The sequence below is a fragment of the Lolium perenne genome, chromosome 5, assembly GCF_019359855.2.
Source record: "Lolium perenne isolate Kyuss_39 chromosome 5, Kyuss_2.0, whole genome shotgun sequence".
Taxonomy (NCBI): Eukaryota; Viridiplantae; Streptophyta; class Magnoliopsida; order Poales; family Poaceae; genus Lolium; species Lolium perenne.
In genome coordinates, this window is record NC_067248.2 from 24,170,178 (window position 1) to 24,195,491 (window position 25,314).

A 25,314-nucleotide genomic window follows, 5' to 3' on the forward strand; every position below is an offset into this window, starting at 1 on the left:
AGTAGCATCCTGTGATCGCAGATCTCACAAATATGGATTCCAGAATGAAAGGGGCCAGGATGATATTTTTGTTAGCCTTTTGTCTACACACCATCTGCTCATATGGGATGTACAAGGCTTTAATTTGTACTGGTTCGTCATGCATCAGCTTAGTGGATATTGATTTTTACAAGAAAGAGTAAATTGCTCGATGCGTTAAGCTGAAAACTGACGGTCTGGGCTCACTGGTTGGCGCTGACGTGGCCGAGAGCCTTCCACGTGAGCAGCGCACCGAGCCAGACGCCTGTCGCACGAACTGGTAGGATGGCTGATCTAATCTGACTCTCTTTGTTTCTACACGAGCTGCTAGCTCCATCTCTGTGCTTCTTCCAGGTTAGTAGCGGTCTGCTGCTCGGCCGAGTGCTTTTCAAACAATTATCCAGTTTGTTAGTCTTGTTTCTGAAATTTCTACTTCGCCTTGGATTTTTCTATGTTCTGCATCTGCACGTTATGTACTGGAGACTGGAGAGCTTATGTTTGTAGACTATACTGAGTGAACTGGGAGCCCCGGGGCGCAGAGCCGATCAAGCGCATGGGCCTGTGAGATCTGTCATGGTCATTTTTTCTGACGAAATTGGTAACTTGTTATAACATGATCGGAAACTTATGAGTCAGGCAGACGTTTAGCTTACAAAATATTTTTAATCTTGAGAGTTAGATTTTAATTGGGTGACATCAACTTTTGCATTGCTCCTCTGTCAAATCCACTAAAAACCACAATATGACTCGAATTCCGCCGCGTTGTAAGACTAAATTCCTAACGTCCTCTTGTGATAATTTCTGAAAATTATCTAGAAAAATACACTGCCTGCCGAAGGTATGTACTTTTAGTGGAACACCAACTACTTTGCTCAGTACGTGGGTGGCTGGGTGCCAGTACGCGAGTTGACAGTCATTCCAGGACAGAACTAGTCCAAGATTCTCGTATGAAAATGATACGTGCTATAGCCATATCAGGCGTGACCACCAGGCAAAGTCTACGCGGAAGCGTCCTTCTCTCCATTTGGATGCTACGCGGAAACTGCTTATGTAATGCTGCGTGGGTGCTCTACTGCCCATACCATTTGTGCTTCTTATCTCTGCTTCGTTCGAGTGTGGGAGAAGAGATCCTGCAACCAATGGAGGTGGTGATGGCCAGCGCTCTGACCGGTGCGATGAGATCTCTGCTCCCCAAGCTCGCCGCGCTGCTGGAGAAGAAGTATAAGCTGTCCAAAGGAGCTAAGAAGGAGGTCGCCTCGCTGAGGGAGGAGATGAGCAGCATGAACGCCCTGCTCCTGAAGCTAGCCCGAACCGAGCTCGACGAGCAGCAGAGAGACTGGCGTGACAAGGTGCGGGAGCTCTCCTACGACATGGAGGACTGTGTTGACATCTTCACTGATGAACTCGATAGCGGCAGCGGCGGGCTTCTGAGCGGGCTCAAGAAGCTTCAGGCGCGCTACAGAATTGCCGGCCGGATCCAAGAGCTGAAGGCCCGGGCCGTGGAAACAAGCAATCGTCACGACAGATATAGTGGTAAGCTCGATGAGGCCGTCATCGGCTGCCTTCCTCGGGGCCTTGTGGCTGTTGACCCTCGTGTGCATGCTCTATATGCAGAGGCTGACAGCCTTGTCGGCATGGATGGCCCGAAGAAGAAGCTCGCCGAGCTGCTGGGAACAGAGGAGGAGGTGCAGCAGATTAAAGTGATTGCTGTTGTTGGATCTGGAGGAATCGGCAAGACAACGCTGGCCAACCAAGTTTATGCTGCAACGAAAAGTCAATTCGAGTGCAGGGCTTTTGTATCGGTGTCTCGGAATCCCAGCATGCTCAAGGCCTTTTCAGATATATACTTGGGGATTTGCGGTCGGATGCCTTATGCCCAGAATGATGAGTGCCAACTCATCGATGAAATCAGGGAACATCTGCAAGACAAAAGGTATGCTCACATGAGTAATTGGATAAGCTGTTTCTTTACATCTGCAAGACTAAATTGAACAATTTGCAGTAGGTGTACCTTAGTTTGATAATGGGTAAGACAACTTCATAGTATATTTTGCCTGTCTGCGCTCAAAGTTAGATATACAAAGGACTAGCATGCTATCTTTGTTATTACGTGTGCGTATCTGCTTGTTAAATATGATCTGCCTTTAGTCACGGCAATTTCAGATACTCAAAAAGCAAGGATTTATATATGGTGTATTATCATGATAAAGCACATCAATGGTAGGGGTGGATGAAGTGTGAAGCTTTGTGAAATTTACCCCTATTTATTAGAAATCCGTGAGTGCACTCTCTATATCAATGGCATATTTGTATCATGCATAAATATCACATTTTAAACTGGGCCCTGTCAAAAAGTTGTTAAGCATAGCTAATCAAGGCGTCCTTGAGATATCCCGATCAGCCAATCGTTTTCCTCCACTCGGATTGTATCTTGGGACACCCTGTTAGTGAGGTGAAGGAGATGGCCTTCAGAGAAAGGGAGCTGGTACTCGTGGAACTTGGTCGAAACTAAAATAGGTTGCAGACTTTCTAGCCAATCTTGTGAGTCCGGAGCATTTGACCCCTACCTGGTTGCAAAATTCCACAGATGGCATAGGACCTTTTGGCTGCTGATTGCAATCCTATTATTTCAGTAGTACAGCTCCCACCTTCGTCCCTAAAAGATGATCATGTTTTTCCTCTAATTTCTTTAAACTCTCTCTGATTACAGATTCTACTAGGAGTACATGTTTATATGTGTTGTTGGTATTTTTTTTCAAGATGGGGGCATACCCCGGCCTTTGCATCAAAGTGATGCATATGGCCTCTATGTATTGTTGGAATGACAAGTGCATTGTGTGTTTGGCAGATACCTTATTGTGATTGATGATTTGTGGACATTGGAAGCATGGAACATTATCAAATGTTCGTTTGTGGAGAATAATCGGGGTAGCAGAGTTATAACAACTACACGTCTTGAAGATGTAGCTCAGGCATGTTGTTCTTCTTTCCATGGGCATGCGTACAAGATAAAACCTCTTACTGATCTTGACTCAAGGAGATTATTTCACAGAAGAATTTTCCACACAGAAGATGCTTGTCCCGATCAACTAAAGAATGTTTCTGATGAAATTTTAAGGAAATGTGGAGGGGTGCCATTAGCCATTCTTAGTGTAGCCAGCATTTTGGCTAGCAATGAAGAGGTACACTCAACGGAAACCTGGGAGAAGATAAAAAATCATTTAGGTTCGCAGATGGAAGGAAACCCTGCTTTAGGAGGGATGAGACATGTACTGAATCTTGGCTATAATGATTTACATGCGGACCTTAAAACATGTATGCTCTATTTCGGTATATTTCCGGAAGATACTGAAATAAGTAAGGATGATCTGGTGAAGAGATGGATAGCCGAGGGTATTGTTACTGAGGTGCATGGTTATGAACCGGAGGAGATTGCAGAAAGCTACTTCTGTGAGCTCATCAACAGAAATATGATCCAAGTATCTCATTTTGATGACTGTGGGCATATTTTATCTTGCCGTGTACATGATGTAATGCTTGAATTTATCATACTGAAGTCCATCAAAGAAAATTTCCTCACTGTAATTAATGATCTGCATAGAACGAGAGGTTCTTTGGCAGTTCGGCGGCTATCCCTACAAGTTGGAAATTCAGAACGCAATCTCCCACTTGGAAACATAGTACTAACCCAAGTTAGATCATTCAACTTTTGGGGGCCTGTTCAATGTATGCCTTCTCTCTCAAAGTTCCAACTCCTGCGAGTTCTTCATATTGATGCTTGCAAGTCCAAGGTTAAGCAGGACGAGGAAGGTTATCTATCTCCCACATGCACTTTTTTCCAACTGAGATATCTGAGGATCAGAGGAACTGGGTGTGAGAAGATGCTAATTTTTTTGAGAAAATCACAACATTTGCAGACATTGGAGATAGTTGAATCAGAAACAATGCACTATTTCCAGCTAGATGTTGGCGAGTTACCCTTGACGCTACAACATCTGATTGTTCCTAAGACTGTGTGGCTGACTGGTCGGATAGGCAGGCTGACAGCCCTCCATACTTTACGTACTCTACGACTATTTGCCAATGATGCGGACAACATGGAGGGTCTTGGGGAGCTGGCCGATCTAAGAGAACTGAAGCTATATTATTCATCTCCCTTCCGAGGAAATACTGCCGATTCTCTGCTTTCCTGCATGAGCAAGCTCGGCGTGCGCAACCTTCGGTCTCTAACCATCATTGGCAAGTCTTCCGATGAAGATGTCTTAACTCATTGGTCACCAACTCCCTGCCATCTCCGGAGACTCCACATGGTGGACTTCCGCTTCTCCATTGTCCCAAATTGGATTGTCCAACTGCACATGCTCAGAAGTTTGGAGGTGCAAGTCGTGTCCCTCTCGAGGCATGGTGTTGAGGTTATTACCGGGCTGACCTCGCTGGTGCATCTTAGATTGATTGTTGCGAATGAGGTACCTGGAGAAGGTATCATCGTCTCCAGCACAACATTTATGAATCTCAAGGAGTTCTCTTTCAGATACAAGGTGCCGTGCCTGACGTTTGAGTCAGGGGCTATGCCTAGGCTTGAGAGGCTCCTTATAGAGTGTGGAGATCCAGGGGCACAGCAGGACGATGGTGGTATACTTACCGGGATCGAGCATTTGGGAAGCCTCAAAGTATTCAAGGTGGATATTTATATGTATGGCTTCGACTGGAAAGTTTCCGGCAGTTATTGTTGGCAGCCACCTGAAGAAGAGGAGGTTGTTAAAAGGCGGCGAACTCTTGAGGCTGCTCTCAAAATGGCGATTAGCAAGCATCCGGGGAGTCCGGATATTTGCATTCAGAGTATTGGTGATTTTGCTTTGTCAGACGACGATGAGGAGGAAATGATTTATGCATTATAGATGCCACTTGATGAAGGGTCAGTTGGTCAAGTACGTGCACAGAGGGTTAGCCTAAGATGTACTCCTAGGAACCTAACAAATTCTGGTAGTGCACGTTGTAATCTCTCTCTCTTTCTCCCTCATGTATTTCTCTATATAAACTGAACCCCACAAGGATGAATACCAGGCACTAAGTTCAGCTGAACACTAGCTTTTTCATGACATCATTATACTATGATCCAAACGCCTGCGCATGGCAGGCACCACTGACTTGCCGACTCCTGCACCGAGTCCGACTAGCCTCCGGCTCCTTCCCGTGCACACCAGCTCGTCGCCCTCAACATCACCTATGACATCCATGTCAAGCTCGAACTCCAGGGCCACTACTACTACATGTGGCGGCAAATGCCGGAGCTGACAATTATGGGCGTCTCCGAGCACATCACGGAGCACAGCGAGGTCCAAGATCAACTTGACCTTCAATTCGTGGTTCTACAACACCTCTTGTACCGAGCTCCTCCACCAGGTCCACCTCCTCATGTATCTGGGCAGCCATTGAGGCCATCTTCATCAACAATGTCCGCACCCGCCAGATTTTTCAGATTGGGACTTAATACAAATTGGTCAGATTCCTCAAATCTTTTCATACAGAGACAACTTCATTTGATAGATTTATAGTTCGGCATCAAAATGTGATTATCGTTCGCGGACATGGCAAATGACCGAACACCTGGTGAACGCCCAAAAGAAATTACAAGAAACAAGCATACTTACGGTTTGGGGAGATGGCTGAAGGTCTTCCGTACGGTAGAGCAGTGCTTGACGGGCCAGCTTGAATGGAGGTTGCCATCGATGAAGGTGTCGTCCGCCGCAGGACGCCAGGACCGTCGCGCTGGTGCATGGGCCCCGAGTGGCGACTGGATGCCCGTCACCGCCGCGTCGGGGCGCTGCACTGACGCTACTCACACTGGTCGCCATGCCCGTCTTCTCCACCTGGCCATGTCCACATCGGGCGCGACGGCCTAGGAGGTAGCCTACGACGTCAAGAAGCCACTCCGCCCCTGAGCACATCGTCCACCATCGCCCTGTCCTCCACACATGGCAAATCGCACGAGGAATGGCAAGAGGATCTCCAATAACATTGCTATATTCTCTACTTGAGTTGGATTGGCGGTGGCCAGCCGGAGAGGTGCGCGTCGAGGTGTGGTTGTGTTGTCGTCAGAAAACCACCGGCGGGCAGCGACAGGCAACACAGTAGAGCCGGGAACAACTTAGGGCTTCGGCTGGCCCTGGTCCCTCTGAGCGACGGCCCGCAAAGCTTTCTGGTCACACGTCCGATGCTGATGCTAGGGCGTGCCACCTGACCTATACCTGGTCAGGAAGGTGATGGAGATGCCTCGCTTAGTTTCCTGCATGGCATACACGTAAACATTAAATACGAGCCTCGATCGGCTCTCAGGTTATCCTGTGAATCGGCTCATGGGAGCCGATCCACCCATGATTCGTACGAGGTGCACGAATATATGGTGGTCCTGCTTGATCAAGATAAAGCTAATGAGATCTACGACGATTTGGGGTTTTCACCGCATAATCGGAACATCCTACTCAGGATTGGGCCTCGCGGCCACGCACGGTGATCGTAAGCCGATCCTAGACAAGGCCTAAAAACCAACACAAGGTTGATCCCCGGAACATCCTGTCTAAGACTTGCGAACGACACCCTACGTGCGCCGGATCCTCCAAACCCCTTATAAGGCCTAACTATTGCAGATATTAAACTAATCCTTGATGAACAAGGAGCAACCGTAACGGATCAGATCTACTAAATTATGATCAAGCGGGTGTCGCCCTACACCTAAGATAGGTGTAAGGGCGGCTAGATATGCAGGGTTGCACTATGCAAGCATATGATACGAAGAACTATGCTAACCCTAACACATCTATGATAACTACGTTGCTCGCCATCAACAAGGCTTCGCACGAGCAACGCATGAACAACGTGGAGCTTAGGCCGCCTAGATCGCAAGATGCGATCTAGGCAGCATGTCGCTTACCGGTAGAAACCCTCGAGACGAAGGAGTTGGCGATGCGCCGAGATTGATTTGTGTTGGTTGAACGTTGGTTGTTGTTTATTCCATAAACCCTAGATACATATTTATAGTCCGTAGACTCTCTAATCGTGGGAATAGTCCCAACCGGGCACGGGCCCAACTCTAACTACATCAACACGTATCCTACTATGTTACAGATACAAGGGCAAACTAGCCCAAACTTGCTATTCAAGGCCGATTCACGTATATTCTTCAATATATAATCTTCAAGTCCACCTTGATCGCGGCCCACCTCTGACTTGGTCAAATTCCGGTGATAACACATGCCCCCCTGGTTTTGGAATTGATAATTCCAAAATCACTCTGTCCTTCCTTCACCGGGTCATGTCATAGCAGAAAGCGTAACCATCGCAGATCCTTCATCATGATGTCCCGTCTTCTCAACTTCTCCGCATGATCTGCGCTTTATTCTTCGGGCACCACCTCCTCGGGAACCGTTGTGGCATTGAATCCCCACTACATCACCTTTATTTAACCGCTTCGCATGCTTATCTCCACATCCCCTTCGCATTAGCAATCCCAAAAACCCTCCTGCGCCACCATGTCTTCTTCCTCCTCTGCTCCATCGGATCTTTCCAGCCAGTCCTCCTCTTCCCGCGAGCCGACGCCGGAGCCGAACCCGGCGGAGGTCCACGCTGCCAATACCCGCCGCGCCATTGAGGCCGGGGAGGAGTCTAGCCATGACTTCTCCATCTGGTCGGAGGACGACCAGTCCCTGACCGACGGGGAGAGCGACCTCTGCTTCCTCGCCGACGGGGAAACAGAGGAGGAGAGCGACGACGATCGCTTCTCCTGTAACTTCTCCTCCCCCGAGGAGGAGGAGGAGGAAGACGAGGAGGAGGAGGAGGACGACACCTCCTCCGACGAGCCGCCGGCCAAGCGGTTCTGCCCTTGGCCGGGCAACCTCAGCGACTTCGACAGCGACGACGACGACGCTGATGAAGAGGACGAGGACAATGAGGGCCCAGTCGGCGGCCATTGGAGCGACGACGAGCCCGCCGAGAGCAGCGCCGACAGCGGCGACGACGGCGACGACGAGGGCAGCGACGGCCCGTAGATAGGACCTCTAGTATAAGGCCAGTAGCAGTAGATGGGGCAATGTATCCCCTAGTACTTCCTTTTGATAGCAATCAGCTTTTTATGTAAGAAATCTCGCCTATCAATGAAGAACCTTCCCCAATTTGATTTTGCCGATTTCCTCTGAGCTTAATTTAGCCGATTTCCTCTTCTACTGACCTTGCCGATTTGTCCCCTTTGCCAATGCGTAATGAGCCGATAGCAATGCATCGGTCCTTCAAATTTTACCCTTCCATTCTTCAACTGATGATTTTTAAACCTGGTTGATAACGCAGAATCTTCAGGGAAGCCTTTGAATTCTTTCAACCAAACCTAATGGTCCTTTCACACTCATCATCTTGTGAAGAAGGTTGCGACGAAAGATCAGCCGATGGTACCCCAATCGGCTCTTCAACAGAGCATCCACCAGGCCTGCTGCCCCCCGAGCCTTACTCGAGGCGAGAATGTTAGGGAGGATGCGCCACAACCGATCACCATTCCTCCTTAGAAAGCTGATAACCCCTTCTGTCAACACGGCTGAACTAGCATCAACGGTTGGAAATCCCTGACAAGAAGGTTCAGGAACCCGGATCGGCTCGAAGCAGCTGAAGAAATTCCCATTGTTTTACTCCCGCGAAGAAGCAGAAAGCACCACAGCTGGCCTGGATTCGGTGGAGATTCGGTAAACCTCGCATAATTGCACTAGAGTCGATGGCTGCGCATCGGCTGCTTCTCAATTCTAAAGTCGATGCCCTTGCATCGGCTGTCCAAATTTTTTTTTTTTACTGGCCGATTTTCTCCTATCGGCCCCAATATTTCACTGCACATATGTTTACTGCACATGTTCATCTGATTAGGTGCCCCCCGAGCCGAATCTGTCAGGGAACTGCAGATATCGGCTTTTATGGTTAGCCAGGGCACTGCACTTGCACGTCGGCTCCGCAAGGATTCGTGCTGACTTTCATCCGCCGACGTGGTCGCTGCTCAGTAGGTCGATGCTGAACATAAGCAGAATATGTGGTAAAGATAATTTTGGCCGATTGCTGGAATCGGCCTCCATATTGATTGAAGCGCTCAGTGAAGGTTCCGTAATGTCCCTTCGTAATTTTTGGGGCCGATCACAAGGATCGGCCTTGCCCCATTTGCTCATCGCTTCGCTTCAGCTACATGGTCAGGCCAGTGGATAAGACCAGTTTAACCCTTCCCTTCGTCACGTCGATGCGCTCGCAGTCGTCCAAATTGATACCTGAGAGGGGTTCTTGGCCTGCTGCTTCCCATGCGTTCATGCCAGCCGTTGAAATTTCGGCTGAGTCATCGGCCTGGACGACTTCTACCTCATCTCCATCCCACTGTATTATGCACTGGTGCATCGTGGAGGGAATGCAGCAGTTGGCGTGGATCCAATCTCTTCCTAGCAGAACAGCATACGTGCTCGTGCTATCGACGATGAAGAACGTTGTAGGGATAGTTTTCCTTCCTACGGTCAGATCCACGTTCAGAACACCTTGTGCGTCAGACGCTTGGCCGTTGAAATCGCTCAATGTCACGTTGGTCTTGATTAGATCTGAGCTAGAGCGTCCCAGCCGTCGTAGCATAGAGTACGGCATGATGTTGACTGCCGCTCCGGTGTCCACCAGCATCTTATTTACAGGCCTCCCATCGATATAACCTCGCAAGTACAGGGCCTTCAGATGTCTGTAGCTCTTCTCTCGTGGTTTCTCAAAGATAACCGGCCGTGGGCCGCAGTCAAGTTGTGCCACAGGTGCCTCGTCTAATCCTGGAGCACTGAACTCCGAAGGGAGGATGAACACCATGTTTGTGCCAGCCGATGTTTCATCATCGGCTTTCCTTTGCTTGGGGCGCCACTCCATTTTTTGTGGACGACCCTCTTCATCCAGGGTTCGCTGAACTTTTGCAGCCAGATCAGGTCGCGCCTTCCTTAGCGTATGCAAGTACAACCTTTCGGCTTCCTCCAGGCCGCGCAATCGCTGAACCCTGCGCTTTTGGGAACGGCTGAGTCCATCAGGGCACCACCTTGGCCGGTGGTACCTGTCTTCTTCTTCTTCTCCCTCGTCTTCTGAATCCTCGAGATCTGCCCAACGAGGTGACTCAGCGCGTTTGCTTTGTGGCGGGAGAGGCCCTAGGCGCTTGAACACAGACACGTTGGCTGCCTCCTCCTTCTTCTGGTTGCATTCTGGGCAATTGCCGATTGTGGGCAATCGGCTCATTCCTGAATCCCAGCAGTGTCTGAAGAAGGGGCAGTCCCAGTGCCTGTCGTTGTCGTCTTGCTCCCTTGATTTTCCTATGGCACGGCGCTCGTGCTCCTCCTCATCGTGATCATGCCGACGATATCTTCTGGCTTCTCTAGCCAGACGATCTCCTTCATTATCATAGCTGGACCGTCGGCGTTGGTCATACTGACTTACATATTTGTTGAGGAGGTGATCAGAGAGGGGTCGCTGATATGTTATGTTCTTCACTTCTCCCTCTGTAACGTAGCGCTTGCCATCATGACGGAGCCGATCGCGTGGAGCGGCCTCCTCTGTGTCCTTGCTATGAGAGCAGCTGCCCTCGTCTCCACCTTCGCCAGAGTGGTTCCCAGGTCCTACCATGTTGATGCTGAACGAGGGTCCTGGCTGGCAACCTTCAGGGTAAGTGCATCCCACCATGTTGACGGCGGGGAAGGGGTGAGTGTCGACCTTCATGGCGTACTGGTTGAAAATCAGCCGTCCTTGTTCTATCGCCATTTGGATCTGCTGACGCCACACCCTGCAGTCGTTGGTGGCATGGGAGAGCGAATTATGCCATTTGCAGTATGGCTTTCCGTTCAGCTCTTGTACCATGGGGAATTTGAGACCTTCGGGTATCTTCAACTGCTTCTCCTTGAGTAACAGGTCGAAGATTTGTTCAGTCTTGGTCACGTCAAAATCAAACCCCCTGGGCGGGCCTGGTGGCTTTACCCATTTGCAGGACACGGGGGTTGCCCCCCGAGTCCATTCAGCCACTGCTACCTCTTGATCTCCCGCAGACACCGTGTCTTCCTCTGCATCGACCAGGACTACTGCACGCTTGAATTTGTCCTGGTACAGGTCCGGGTGGCGCTGTTCATATGCTGATAGTTTCTGAACCATGTGCGCCAATGAGGGATAATCTGCTTGGGAGGCCATGTCCTTGATTTGTGAGGCAAGGCCCGCTACTGCCAACTCGACTGCTTCTTTTTCAGTTACACGAACCGAATAACATCGGTTCCTCAGATTTCTGAAGCGCTGGATGTATTCTTCCACGGTTTCTCCACGCTTCTGACGTACTTGTGCTAGATCGGCAAGGCCAGACTCGGCAGCGTCTGAGTGATACTGCATGTGGAACTGTTCTTCCAACTGCTTCCAAGTCTGGATCGAGTTCGGTGGCAACGAGGTGTACCACCCGAAAGCCGATCCCGTGAGGGACTGTGAGAAGTACCTCACGCGTAGTGGATCCGACACTGAAGCCGTTCCAAGCTGCGCCAAGTATCGGCTTACATGCTCGATGGAGCTGGAGCCATCCGATCCACTGAATTTGGAGAAATCAGGGAGCCGATACTTAGGTGGTAGTGGGACCAATTCGTATTCATCAGGATACGGCTTGGAATAGCCGATCGTCCTTCTTTTCGGCACCATGCCGAACTGGTCCCTCAGGATCGTGCTGATCTGATCCACGGTGCTGGCTGTAGGAGTCGAACTCTGCAGATTCGCCGGGGTGGCGTACTTAGCCAGCCACGCTTGTTTTTCCAGCTCTGAGCCAACTGCAGGAGCTGTGCTCTGGAGGTTCGTCGGGGTGGCGTATTTAGTTAGCCACGTCTGCTTCTCACGATCCGTTGCTGACGTTCCTCCTGTCTTCCCAGAAGCCCCTGATGTCGCGGCCTGGTTTGTGAGAGCCCAGTTACCGCAATCTGGCACATACGTGCACATGTACCCGTGAGGGATCTCCTTAGGTGCCTCCTGCAAGAACTGGCAGTCACTAGGGTCACCACCGATCTTGTAGACGACGAATGCCGGTGAAGCCGGCACCTCTGGTGCTGCCAACGCAAATGGCAGCGGTGGACGGGACTGGAGTGGCAACTCTCCTTGATGTGTCCCGAGAGCTGGTCCTGACGGCGAGTACTGGTGCCTCATGATCTCCTGGATCACGCGAAGAGCGACACGCTCCAACGTGTTTACCAGGTTTTCAGAGTGGCGGTGTAGCGAGTGTCCCACCAAATAGTTGATCTCCTGCCGCAGGGACCTGGTGTGTTCCTCCGACGGGGTAGAGAGGTCTATCCCATCTAGTGCACCGTTAGGCGAGAACCCCTTCCATCTGATGCCATGGGAACGGGTCCTGTGGAAAGAGCCGATGAGGTCGGCTTCGAGGAGTGCTTTGATCTCGTCGTGCTTCTTCTTGAGCTCCTCGGTCAGGTCGTCGTATGTGACTGGCGTGCCGTCCGCCATCTCAGATGTAGATGGCGATGTGGTTGATGTAGCCGCTTGTCCCACCGGGCGTGCCAGAATGTGTTGTCGTCAGAAACCCACCGGCGGGCAGCGACAGGCAACACAGTAGAGCCGGGAACAACTTAGGGCTTCGGCTGGCCCTGGTCCCTCCGAGCGACGGCCCGCAAAGCTTTCTGGTCACACGTCCGATGCTGATGCTAGGGCGTGCCACCTGACCTATACCTGGTCAGGAAGGTGATGGAGATGCCTCGCTTAGTTTCCTGCATGGCATACACGTAAACATTAAATACGAGCCTCGATCGGCTCTCAGGTTATCCTGTGAATCGGCTCATGGGAGCCGATCCACCCATGATTCGTACGAGGTGCACGAATATATGGTGGTCCTGCTTGATCAAGATAAAGCTAATGAGATCTACGACGATTTGGGGTTTTCACCGCATAATCGGAACATCCTACTCAGGATTGGGCCTCGCGGCCACGCACGGTGATCGTAAGCCGATCCTAGACAAGGCCTAAAAACCAACACAAGGTTGATCCCCGGAACATCCTGTCTAGGACTTGCGAACGACACCCTACGTGCCGCTGGATCCTCCAGCCCCTTATAAGGCCTAACTATTGCAGATATTAAACTAATCCTTGATGAACAAGGAGCAACCGTAACGGATCAGATCTACTAAATTATGATCAAGCGGGGTGCCGCCCCTACACCTAAGATAGGTGTAAGGGCGGCTAGATATGCAGGGGTTGCACTATGCAAGCATATGATACGAAGAACTATGCTAACCCTAACACATCTATGATAACTACGTTGCTCGCCATCAACAAGGCTTCAGTACGAGCAACGCATGAACAACGTGGAGCTTGTGCTGCCTAGATCGCAAGATGCGATCTAGGCAGCATGTCGCTTACCGGTAGAAACCCTCGAGACGAAGGAGTTGGCGATGCGCCGAGATTGATTTGTGTTGGTTGAACGTTGGTTGTTGTTTATTCCATAAACCCTAGATACATATTTATAGTCTGTAGACTCTCTAATCGTGGGAATAGTCCCAACCGGGCACGGGCCCAACTCTAACTACATCAACACGTATCCTACTATGTTACAGATACAAGGGCAAACTAGCCCAAACTTGCTATTCAAGGCCGATTCACGTATATTCTTCAATATATAATCTTCAAGTCCACCTTGATCGCGGCCCACCTCTGACTTGGTCAAATTCCGGTGATAATAGGTTGCTGCTTGTCTTGGACGGTCCTCTGGTGGTGAGAGTCTTGGAGAGGTGGGATCTCGTGCACGCGCACTCTAGGGTGACTCGCTGCCAACGGGACCGGAGCAGGGGCTCCCATGGTTCCCCCGCCTCCTCTATGTTCTTTCGGCAACAACGCCCGCAGGTGACGAGAACGTCCTATCCTCCATCTCGTGTTCTCTGTTTTCGTCGGTCCTGCGAGAAAAAGGTCCTCTTTTTTGCTTCGTTTGTGCGCCGCTAGAAGGGTGGTGTATCACGGCGGGTGCCTGAGTGACACTGCAGTGGAGTGGCTGTTGCATTGTTGAAGCCGATGTCTCGGGCGAAAGCCTTGCGCGGTTTTCCGGCGCCGATGATGGTGACACCCACGGGTGCCATTCCCTCCTTGGAGGCATCTTCGAAGAGCATCGGCCTTCTCCCCACCACGGTCTGGTGTCTCTAGGTGAAAACCTGGACCTTTTGGTAGAGCAATGGCGTCACTTATGTGTGTTCCCTTCTTGAAGGCCTTGCCTCTTGAGACACCACCGATCTGCGTCGCTCGTTTGGCTCTCCATTGCGTGGTCTCCGAATGTCCAGATGTTGCACCTATGAAGTCAATTTAGAGGGGATTCCGGCACCTCTTCTGCCGGCGACTTCCTATGCTCTTCAGAGGATCGAGCCGAAGACCTCAAGCATCACTTGTCTTATCTTAGCTTGTTGTAGTCGCGCTCGTCTAGTTTTGGATGTCGTTTTTCTCTATTGTGTGCGTGTATTGTAAGCTGGTAATCCCAACGTCGATCGGTGTTGTAATCTGAACCTGAGGGCTTTATTAATTTAAAGTCGGGCTTTTCGAGCCTTTTATCTAAAACTTGAGTTGGAAAAAACAGAAAATATAGTAATTCAGTTCTAAATTATTGCTCTAAGAGTGTCCCCCTCAATATTTTTTAGCAAGCTTGGATATTGAACCCTCCACTTGGTATATTTGCAAAGCCAAGAGGCACTTCCTATATCTCCCAACACGAAGCGGGAGTAGGCCAACTGCCGAGCTGGAAGTCTCCGCTCGTGCCCCACCATGCCCACCACTGTCTTCTCAGGCCACCTCCCCATAGCCGCCGCCGTCACGCCTCCGTTGCCACCTCCCGCGGCTATGCCGAACCTCTCACCTCCCCACAACCTCTTCCCGAGCCCACATCGGAGCCCGCAAGCTCCAGCCGTGACGCTCCGCTCGGGAAAATTCCGGGCCGGATTGTCTGCCGCCGATGCTGGATCTATCGATTCCGACCGATTCACGACCCTCCCGCCCGTCGGCTATCTCTGGTGACACCAGTATCCCTTGTGATGAGGACATACCTACCTCAATACCACCTCCGTCATTACCTACTGAAGATGAACCTGCTGTGAAGCTCAAGTCCAATGAAGTTAGGATTGGACCGATTACAAGAGCTCGTGCGAAGCTACTTAAACAACAGGTGAACTTGTTCCTAAACAATACTTTGATTGATCAGAACTTTATACTACCTAAATCCTATTACTTTTGTATCATCAGGTATGAAGAGGAGACAAGCATCACACGAGGAGGAGAGGAGCAGCAGGAAGTGAAGATGGACGTGGAGCTGGACAAGGAGCTGGACATGAAGATATCTCATGGACGCGCGAGGGAGGAGCAGGAGGCATGCGTGAGAGGAGAAGAAGAAGTCCAGGCCGGCCCAGCACCCGGTCAGACCGGCCGCCACGCCGACGCGCCCGGTCCCTGGCCCGGTTTGACCGAGCGGCAGGCCGGATCCACCCCGGCGCCAACCGGGCGCCACGCTGACTGCAACCGGACGGGTTACTGCACGACAATTTCAGAGCCCGGTTGCCACCCGGTCCCTGGCCCGTTTTGAACCGGCCAACCCGGTCCCAGGCCCGGTCGACCGGCCCCCAGACCGGCCGTGTCCGAGTCTGTCTCGACCAGATCTATTCTGGGTTGGTTATTTTCGTACTTTTTCGACCTGAGGTCGTCCCGGACGCCTATATAAGTGCCCAGGACGCCCCCTAGCTGCTTTAGACCACGTTTAAGATAAACACTAGTTCTTAGTTGTTTGCTCTGCAAAACTATTGAATTCTCTACACCATATTGCTTGATATTGTGTAGATCCTGTTAAAGTCTTGTGTGATCTGTTGTTCCATTGGGAATTAGACGGTTGCAACTTACCGCTTCGTGGTCGGCAGCTACGTGCGCAAGTGTGTGGAGTTGCGAATATCTTGCAGGGTTGAGAGCTGTTGCATTGGCAACAGGGACCAATCGAGAGATCTCGTTGTGTCATACAAGTTATCTTCCACTACATCGACGTGTTCCTCCGCTGCTATCACCCCGTGATCATCATCACCACCGTGCTGACTGAGAAGATCGGGCAACCCCTTATCATCTTGGTATCAGATTTCCAGTTTTCCTCAATCCACCCCATAGTTGAGTTGTGAGTGTTTCCTATCCAGAAAAAGCCAAAAAAAATTAGGATTAGGGTTTGCCATAGCCTTAGATTGCACTAATTTGAAGTTTTAGTTGCTTTTTGTAGTTGTTTTTGCGTATCTTTGTCTTTCATCTAGTTGTTAGGGTTTGAGTCTCTACTTTCATCTAGTTTTAGTTATTGTTACTCCGAGTCCACATAGCGTACAGTGTGCTTTTCCCAACCATCACCACAACCTATCGATATACGTGATTAGGAACTTCCCCATAAGAGACTAGTTTTACCGCTCGTCAGGCTGCTCATTAGGGTATGGTGCTTTGCATATTTTGTTGGCTGTGTTATCAAGGAGTTGAGTCATAAAATCAAAAAAAGAGAAAATACAAAAGAAGCAAAAAGAGCTACATAGCTATGTGTTATACAAACAGAAAAATCCAAAAAGAAAAGTGAAGTGCTAGAAGAATCAAGTGTAGGCCTAAGTTTACTTTACTGCACCCGTAGTTGAGCAATCTTGTGCCTGTCTCGTTGAGCTTTGCTAGCGTCTCTCTAGTGCATTGCAACCTTTCCTACATATAGTTGCATTGCCACATTTATCGCCTTGATTGAGTATCATTGGTTGTCTACGGTCAGCGCTAGAGTTTGTTATTGGTGCAAATAGGTAGCCCACCTACAGCCCCACATATATCCTTCTTTGCCGTGTGATTTGTTCTTATACCCTTGATATTCGCTTTACTACATCCGTGCACTAGTTGTTACTACAGGTGGTAAGCAACACTAATTTACTTTGGAACGGTAAGATCTCCTTTTCTTATCAGTCTTTGAGTGAGTTGTGAGAGTACCACCAAATATTTTTGAGTTAGTGCACTAACCTACTAATCATGTCTGCTAGTGATGAAAAAATTGTTAACCAGGAAAACAAGGATTCTGCAGATATCATCACCTGGAGGGAGTATCAAGCTCTTCGTAATGAGATGCGACGTGAATCCCGCACTCAATATGATGCTCTTTCGGGAACGGTCCAAGGGATCTCCCAGAAGCTGGATGCTACAAGTGCGACCGTCACTAGGATGCAAGATCAAACGACGGATATACAACGCAGTCTTGCTGACTTGCACTTACTTGTTGAGAATTTGCAAGCACAACAACAACAAGACGATGACGAAGATCCTGAGCTTCAAGATGACGCACACAATGCTCGTGGTGCGCCACGTGGTAATCGTCCTCGAGGATGGGCTCCGCTTGACCGCCATGGTCGTGGACATGATGAGGAAGATGGATTGGGTAAGCCCAAGTTTTCTATACCCAAGTTTGAAGGAGGAGCTGATGTGGAAGAATACCTCACTTGGGAGCTCAAGATTGAGAAGTTATGGAGCTTACATCCACATTATACTGAAGATAGGAAGATCAAGCTTGCTTCTTCCGAATTTGATGGCCATGCTTTGCGTTGGTGGGATGCATTTGTTCGTAACCGAGCTGAGGATGGTGAGAAACCTATACGCACATGGCGTGCTATGAAGGAGGCGATGACTTCTCGCTTTGTGCCTACAAATTACTTGCGGAATATATTTGATAAATTGACTCTATTGAGACAAGGTGTGAAGACTGTGGATGAATACTACATGGAGATGGAGATGCTTATGCAGCGTGGCCGTGTCCGTGAGTCTCTCGAGATGATAATGCAGCGTTTCCTCAACGGCTTGAAGTATGATATCAAAGGCATTGTTCGTCACTACAGTTACACCAATATGAATCAATTGTTACATCATGCAAGAGAAGCTGAATCACAGTTGGCTGATGAAGCAAAGATTAAAGGTCGAGCTTCAAGAGCTGGGCGTTTCACACCCCGCGCGGCTCCATCTACGGCGCCGGCGCCTTCGATGCGCTCCGCCCCTTACTCTACTCCGCCTAGCAAGACGGTTTCCAATGTGTCTAACACAAAGAAGTCCGAATCTGTTGCAAGTACGAGTGGCTCTAATGTGTCTACTGCGCGTAACCGTGATATGGCTTGTCATACATGTGGTGGCAAAGGTCACTTCAAGAGGGATTGTCCTAACCGTAAAGTCATGATTATCAATGAGGACAATGAGTATGAGACTGGAGATGATGTTGATCCTAATGCTCCAGACGATGATGACTATGACACTGATGGTGAAGATGCATATCCGTCTGATGCTCGCACCATTGTTGTGTCGCAGCGTGCTCTTAATGTGTTGCCTAGTGCATCTACTCAGCGCTGCAATCTGTTCCAGACAAAGGCTTTAGTTGGTCCTGACAAGGCTTGCAAGGTCATTATTGATGGCGGGAGTTGCCTCAATTTAGCAAGCAAGGAGTTGTGTACCAAGTTGAAGTTGAAGTATCTACTGCACCCGCATCCATACTATATTCAGTGGTTGAGCGACAATGGTGAGATGAAGGTAAACCACATGGTGCATGTTGAATTTGCTATTGGACCGTATAAGGATTGCATTGATTTTGATGTGGTTCCTATGACGGTGTGTCACCTACTATTGGGTCAGCCTTGGCTCTATGACTGACAAGGGATTAACTTGTCAATGCCTACAAGTAGTAGACTAGGGTTTTGTTGGATGTAGAGGGCAAGTAGATCTCGAAGGTTTCAGCCGAAAAGTACTCGACGAAATAGAAACTAGGGTTTGCTCAACAATGATTCGATCCTCCTCTTGTCCCTCGACCCCCCCTTATATATGAGGCGGAGTCGAGGGATTCGTATTGTACAAGTTACAGAGTCCGGGAAGGTTTCTAACTCATCCCGCAAGATTACAAATAACACTTCCTATTACAACTCTAGCTTTCCTTAATAATGTCTTGGGCTTCCGAGTCTTCTTATTCTTCGGGTAGTGGGCCTTCAGTAAACCCCGGGTATTACCTTTGGCAGGCCCATTGGGGATGCCTATGTCAGTAGCCCCCAAGATTTTGCTTGAATCGCAGAATCAAGGAAAATCTCCACCGTTTATTTTTATTCGACAACTTTAGCTTTTCTATATTTCTTCACATGAATTTCTATATTGCACAGGGATAATGGTAGTTGGGGCTAGTTCATCTGACGGATCAGGTACTAGTTAACTGCTCTAGTGGCAATCCGCAAAAACCTACTTCAAGATCACGTCCCTGGACATGATCTCGGGATACTGGTGTAAACTTCGACAGGTGCTGCTTAAGGTCTTACCATTCTGTCGAGTCCCAGTCAAATTTATCGGGTACCTAACGCTTCCGTTAGGATTTTTCTTCGTATCTGTTGACACGGATAAAAGTAGCAAACCGACGTCAGAGACGGCGCTACGCCGCACAGAACGGATCTGGGGTCTTACCTTCGCAATGTTTTGCGGCATTCAGAATTTATTCGCAACTTTTGGCGTTCTGAGAATATATTGTCGAGTGCTTATTCGGCTGTTGGAATAGCTCATTTTATCGAGTCAAAAGATGACTTATATTGCTTTCCCGATGGGAGTATATGTCGAGTTATCTTTATAACTCGAAATATGCTCCTTCTTCTTTCTTTTACTTTCTTTCTCTCTCTTCTTTTTCTATAATTTCATCGGGCACGCGAACAGCGTTCCCGATGGGAGTAGCCCCCGAGGCTACAGCCAAGGACTTGTGCTTGGTTGTAGGCTCAACATTTTAGTGCACCGTGTCGCTATATTGTCATTCCTTCTCGAAATTTTCTTTTTTTCTTCTTCTTTTTTTTTTTCTCTCGGGTGCGCGAACAGCGCTCCCGATGGGAGTAGCCCCCGAGGCTATGAACAAAAGCTTGCATTTGATCATAGGCCACCGCAAATTCTATATTGTCGTTCTCGAAATTTACTTTTTTTTTCGAAGTAGCCCCCGAGCATTTGGGCAAAAACTTGTATGTGATCAAAGGCTCCCAAAGTATTCAATAACTGCTCCTGTCGCTAATTTTTTATTTTTCCTGTCGAAACTTCCTCCCTTGGTTAAAGTGACTTCATAACTGACGATAGTCGCGATTTTTGCATCCATAAAGCTTGAGGAATACTCTCTCTCTGCCTTGTGGGTCCTCTTTTTCTACCACGTTGACACGTCGTGCGAGTGGGGGACACACGTCCTCCGCTTTTTCTGGCGCACGTACTGTAGCGCCTGTTCCGTTCCATCCCAGTAAAAATACTTTTTTACCCTTCAGTTAGAAGATCTTTTTCCACCGCACGATTTGTTCATCCGACGGTGCGTTGCTTCGCCAAATTCCTATATAACCCTTTCTTCAACCTCCGTTCTCACCTTCGCTCGCGCCGAACCTCTGCTCCCCTTTGCAAAAACTTCTATTGCGCCCAATTCTCTCTGAGCTTCACCTACGCACGAGCTTCGCTCCTCCGGTGCCGTTGATGCCACCACGCGGACGACTCACTCGCCACAGCACTCCAGAGTCCAAGATGGCCGCTGAAGGCGTCGAGTGGGAGAGATCTAAAATCTCCAACCAAGACGTCAACATGCTGAAGAGGCTGGGCCTGACGAAGAAGGAAGGCGCCATCCGCTTTCCCAGTGAAGAAAGCTACCCTTCTCCGCCAATGGAGTACCGGGTTAGTTTCGTCGACCATCTCATCCGCGGTCTTTCCACCCCAATCCACGATTTCCTTCGTGGCCTCCTCTTTGTCTATGGGATTCAACTACACCAGCTGACTCCCAATTCTATTCTCCATGTCTCCATTTTCATCACTCTCTGCGAGTGCTTCCTCGGAGTCCCTCCTAACTGGGCTCTGTGGAAGCGCATCTTCTGTCTTCGCCGCAACGGTTCCCACAACGCCACTTACAACATAGGTGGCGTTGTTATCTGCGTCCGTACTGATGTCGAATACTTCGACGTCAAATTCCCTGACTCTGTCCAAGGGTGGCGCAAAAGATGGCTCTACATACACGAAGAAAGTGCCAATTCTGTTGAGCACAACATAGTCCCTTTTGACGGGAGTGGCAAGATTCTTCGCCGCCGTTCCTGGGATGCTGAAGCTTCCGAAGAAGAAAAAACGGCGACAGAAGCCCTCATGTCCTGTATTCAGCAGCTTCAAAATACCCGAGGCAAGGAACTGTCGGGTGTCCAAATCACCGCCTACTTCCTTAGAATTAGGGTGCAGCCTCTTCAGGCTCGCAAAAATCCCCTTTGGACGTATGCTGGTGCAAATGACGCCAATAGGCTCTCCAAGGATCTTTCTGTGAAGGACTTGGAGAAGCTTATTCGAAGAATTTCCTCACTCAGCAAGAAGGATCCTATTCCATCCTCTTGCCGCGTGGAACCATACAGTGCCGCCAATCCTCTCCCTCAGGTATTTGTCTTCTCGAATTTTTGTCTTGTTCCGAACTTTTCCTGCTTGTTCCGACTTATCAAATTTTACTGATATCTCTATAATCTTTGTTTATCGCTATTTTTCTCCAGAACCATCCAACTTTGGCTTCCCTTCCTCCTCTTCCTGAGGATGGAGAAGTCGAAGAGCAAGCTGTTGTTGCTGAAGACAACCAGGGTTATTCTCTCCCTGAGAGTGAAGTCGCAGGTTCTCACAAATCTGCGGCTTCCTCTGAAAAAGAAGTCGAATCTGACGCCAGCGAGTCGACGCAATCCCTTCCTCCTGCTGTTTCCCCAAGGAACAAAAGGAAAAGGTCTGAAGCCGTCGACACTGGTACCTCCAAAGCTGCCGAGGAAATTGCTCCCACTGAAGAAGGGACAACTTTAAATCCTTATGACGCTGCTCTTGTCAGCTCGTAAGTTTCCTTTTTACTATTTGCTCTCGAGCTTTTTACTATATTGTCTCTTTATGCTATAACTTGCTTGTTGCAGTGATGAAGAGGGAGATAATCCCGCCATTGATGTGACTGCTCGAACGAGCACGTCTCGCACTTTGGTTGTTTCGGAAGCGCAACCAGATGGAGATGAAACTTCGACACCTCAACAAGGTGTCGAACTTACTGTTCCAGCTGCAAGCCCCCGAGCCCCTTCACCGAAAAGATCAAGGGTTGAACCAGTCGAAGGACCCACCCAACTAAGTGGTGGTTTCACGACTTCTTCATTAAATGACGTAAGTCTCTTCCCTTTTTTCCTTCACGTCTGTATTTTGACTTGTAGCTTTCCATCCCTTTTTTTTACACTATATTTGATTTTTCTTTGTCTGGTTCTCTCCTCAGCCTTTAATGAACGAGTTTTTTCGGCTTGGTACCCAATTCGTCGGGTACCGTGATCTTTCGGACTCGCTGAAAGGTACTATGCTGCCTTTTTTCTCTTGGTTGTACCTTCTGTGCTATGATCATTAACACGACAATTTGTTGCTGTTGATTATTTTTCAGCTAACCTTGCAGAAGCCAACAAACGTGCTGATGCTCTTGCTCTAAAATTGGAGCAGAGCAAAAAGGCTCGCAAGAAAGCTGAATCCAGCGCCGCTGTCGTTGAAGAGCTTCGAAAAAGGCTTCACGATGCGGAGACTTCTCTGAGTGACCATATCACTCAACAGACTGCGCGCGAGAAGGAGATTATTACTCGCTTATTGTCGCAGTGTCGCCATTTCGTTAGTAAGTACTTCGACCTCTCTTTGTTCGATGGCTGTCATGATTTCTATTTTTTGACGGTCTATATTTTTCGCCCATAGGGAAAACGCGTCAACCTTATGATCTTGAACTTCCCGAGAACGACGACCTTCTTGACACGCTCTCCCTTCTCGAGATTCACGGGGATGAAGCACGCCAAGGCATGGAAGATGCTGACTCGGCCCTGGCGAAGCTATTTCCGTTCTTCTTCCCGAAGAAATAAGAGCCAAAGATATTCAGCGAGCTGGCCAAGTGCTTCAATGCTGCAGAGGATCTTGGGCACAATCTTCGTCAAGAAGGATTGAAGGTTGGCGTCGAAGGTACTATTGCTTTGGTTGCGAGCAGCCAGCAAAACGTCGACTGGGCCAAGGTTGGAGATGTGCCGAAGATGGAGACAAAAACATGGGTTTCTTTGATTAAGGCTGCCAAGCCCAACTCGAAGAAGATCCTTGCCTTTCTTGGCTTCAAACCTACTCCAGCTCCAAGCTCATCTAAGCCGGAGGTCAAGTAGACGCTTTGTCTTTCCTCCCCCTCTTTTTTTTATTTTTCTTTCTTCTTTTTGATGGTGTCGCCAAAGTAGTTATTGGCAACACTTATCCCACTAGTTCCGCTGTACTGTCTTGTAATTATTCTGAAAAATCAATGAAATTCTGTCTTGCTTGATGATTGATCTCGACTCCTTTTAATTTCAGTTGACATTTGATAACTATACTCCAACTCCTATTCCTTCCGATGTTTTGCCTCTTTCCTCTCGATCAAGAAAAGTTCTTGTTGACGCTGAGCTTGGCGAAGGTTCTTTGGGTATGAATTTGTCGCAAGAGTTGAAAGAACTTCGGCAGCAACTTCAGTATGCGAAGAAGCAAACATTTGTGATGATGGAACAATCTCGCAAGGCCGCTGAAGCCGAAAAAATTGCGCTTCAGCAGGCTCAGGAAGCCATGGCTGCTAAGGAAACCGCCGTTTCTGAAGCTGAAAAAGCGACCGCCCGAGAAAATCTTATGCTCGAGCTGATGAATGAAGCCAGCGCAGATATGTCGGGTATGTTTGCCGCATCTTCTTTTTATAAGGTCACGACACCTTCTATCTTCTCGCCATATCTTCTATTTCTATCTTTAAAACTCATGCACCGTTTCTTGATAGGTTCCTTTCTTGATGCTGCTGCCGAAGAAGAGAGGGTGAATACTAGGACGAACCTCCTTGTTAACCTTTCCCTTGACCATGGTTCTCTGTTCTGGGCTACCCCAGAACGGACCCGACAAATTGTCAGGTTTCAGGACCGCGCCTCTCAGATTCGCGACTTCTTGGACTTCTGCACTAGGACCTTGTCTCTTGTTTACAAGACGATGTTTCCTTGCAACGAAGCACCTGATACACTTCTTGGTTTGATGGAGAAATTTCGAGATGCTCCTAAAATCCATGGATTTGTTCGGGCGCAACTTTCTGCTGGCGCTAGATTTGCTATGATAATGATCAAGATCTGCCATCCCAAATTTGACATGAGCCAAATTGTTTCCAAGTGTTTGGCCAAGATGGCGAAGAAGAAAAGGGATGTCGGTAAAATTGATGATCATGTGACTCCCGTTGCCGAAGATATGATGGATGAACTTCTTCGGATGGACTCCGAATTCTTCGTTAAGGGCAGCTATGCTGAACACAGTACCCGTCCTGTAAATCGGATGACCATAGATAACATATTGGGCCATCATTAATTTTTTTCCTTTGATTTTTTTTCTCAGAACTCTCTTGTATATTGTAATCATATTCTATATTGTATAGCTGATAAACTATTTTTTCTCCGTTGATACCTCAAGTGTCTTGGTGTCGACTTTATTTATTGTATGCGCGAGGTTTTTAAACCAAAGCGTCGGAGTTGTATTGAGCATGCTATATTTGCGGGTACTAGCCCCCGTGCCTTATTTTTGTTGATTGCTATCTTGATCTTATTTTGCGAGGTGTTTGTGCACCAAGGCGAAATATTGTCAGGAATATATTTTGCAAGTCTGAGGCGTAAGCCCCCGAGCCTGCCGAAGAAATGTATATCTCAACTATCTTTATTATATTGCAGCACCGCGAGCCCGCCTCATTAAAAACCTTTCCCGGCCCCACTCGGTGCCCCGAAAAAGGAAAAGAGTGCGTCTGAAAACTCGCGGGCGTTTCAGTACATTGAAGTTTTTCAAGGACTATATTTCAACTCTAGGCGTAGAACCGCCTGAGTTGCGCCACGTTCCAGGGGTTTTGCTCCTCCACCCCTGTCTTCTTGTCCTTTATCCTATATGCTCCTCCTCCAATTACCTCCGTGACGATGTAAGCACCAAGCCATGGTGACTCGAGCTTTTCATGACTTTTTTGTGTAAGCCGAAGAACTAGGTCTCCCACCTGAAAGGATCTTGGCCGTAAACGTCGACTGTGGTAATTCTTCAGGTCCTGTTGATACTTGGTTACTTGAGAGAGTACTTCATCTCTAGCCTCGTCGAGTGCGTCGACGTCATCTTCTAGTGCTTTTCTCGACACATCTTCGTCATATTCCACGACTCGTGGAGAATCGTGTTCTATCTCAATTGGCAGTACTGCTTCCGCTCCATGGACCAAGA

General features: G+C 48.8%; 1 protein-coding gene across 1 annotated transcript; it reads left to right on the forward strand.

Moving 5' to 3' along the window:
• Positions 1-878: 878 nt before the first annotated feature.
• On the forward strand, positions 879-5,100 carry LOC127298753 (disease resistance protein RGA5-like). The gene is made up of 2 exons (XM_051328608.2): positions 879-1,951; positions 2,867-5,100. Exons 1-2 carry the CDS (start codon positions 966-968, stop codon positions 4,914-4,916), a joined length of 3,036 nt encoding a protein of 1,011 aa, XP_051184568.1. The 5' UTR covers positions 879-965; the 3' UTR covers positions 4,917-5,100.
• Positions 5,101-25,314: the final 20,214 nt, after the last annotated feature.

What these genes read in the sequence shown, in the direction of transcription:
- LOC127298753 (XM_051328608.2), top strand. Translation starts at nt 966, where the DNA reads ATGAAAATGATACGTGCTATAGCCATATCAGGCGTGACCACCAGGCAA. An exon ending in GAACATCTGCAAGACAAAAG is followed by an intron (nt 1,952 to 2,866) that starts GTATGCTCACAT and finishes TGTGTTTGGCAG; the next exon opens with ATACCTTATTGTGATTGATG.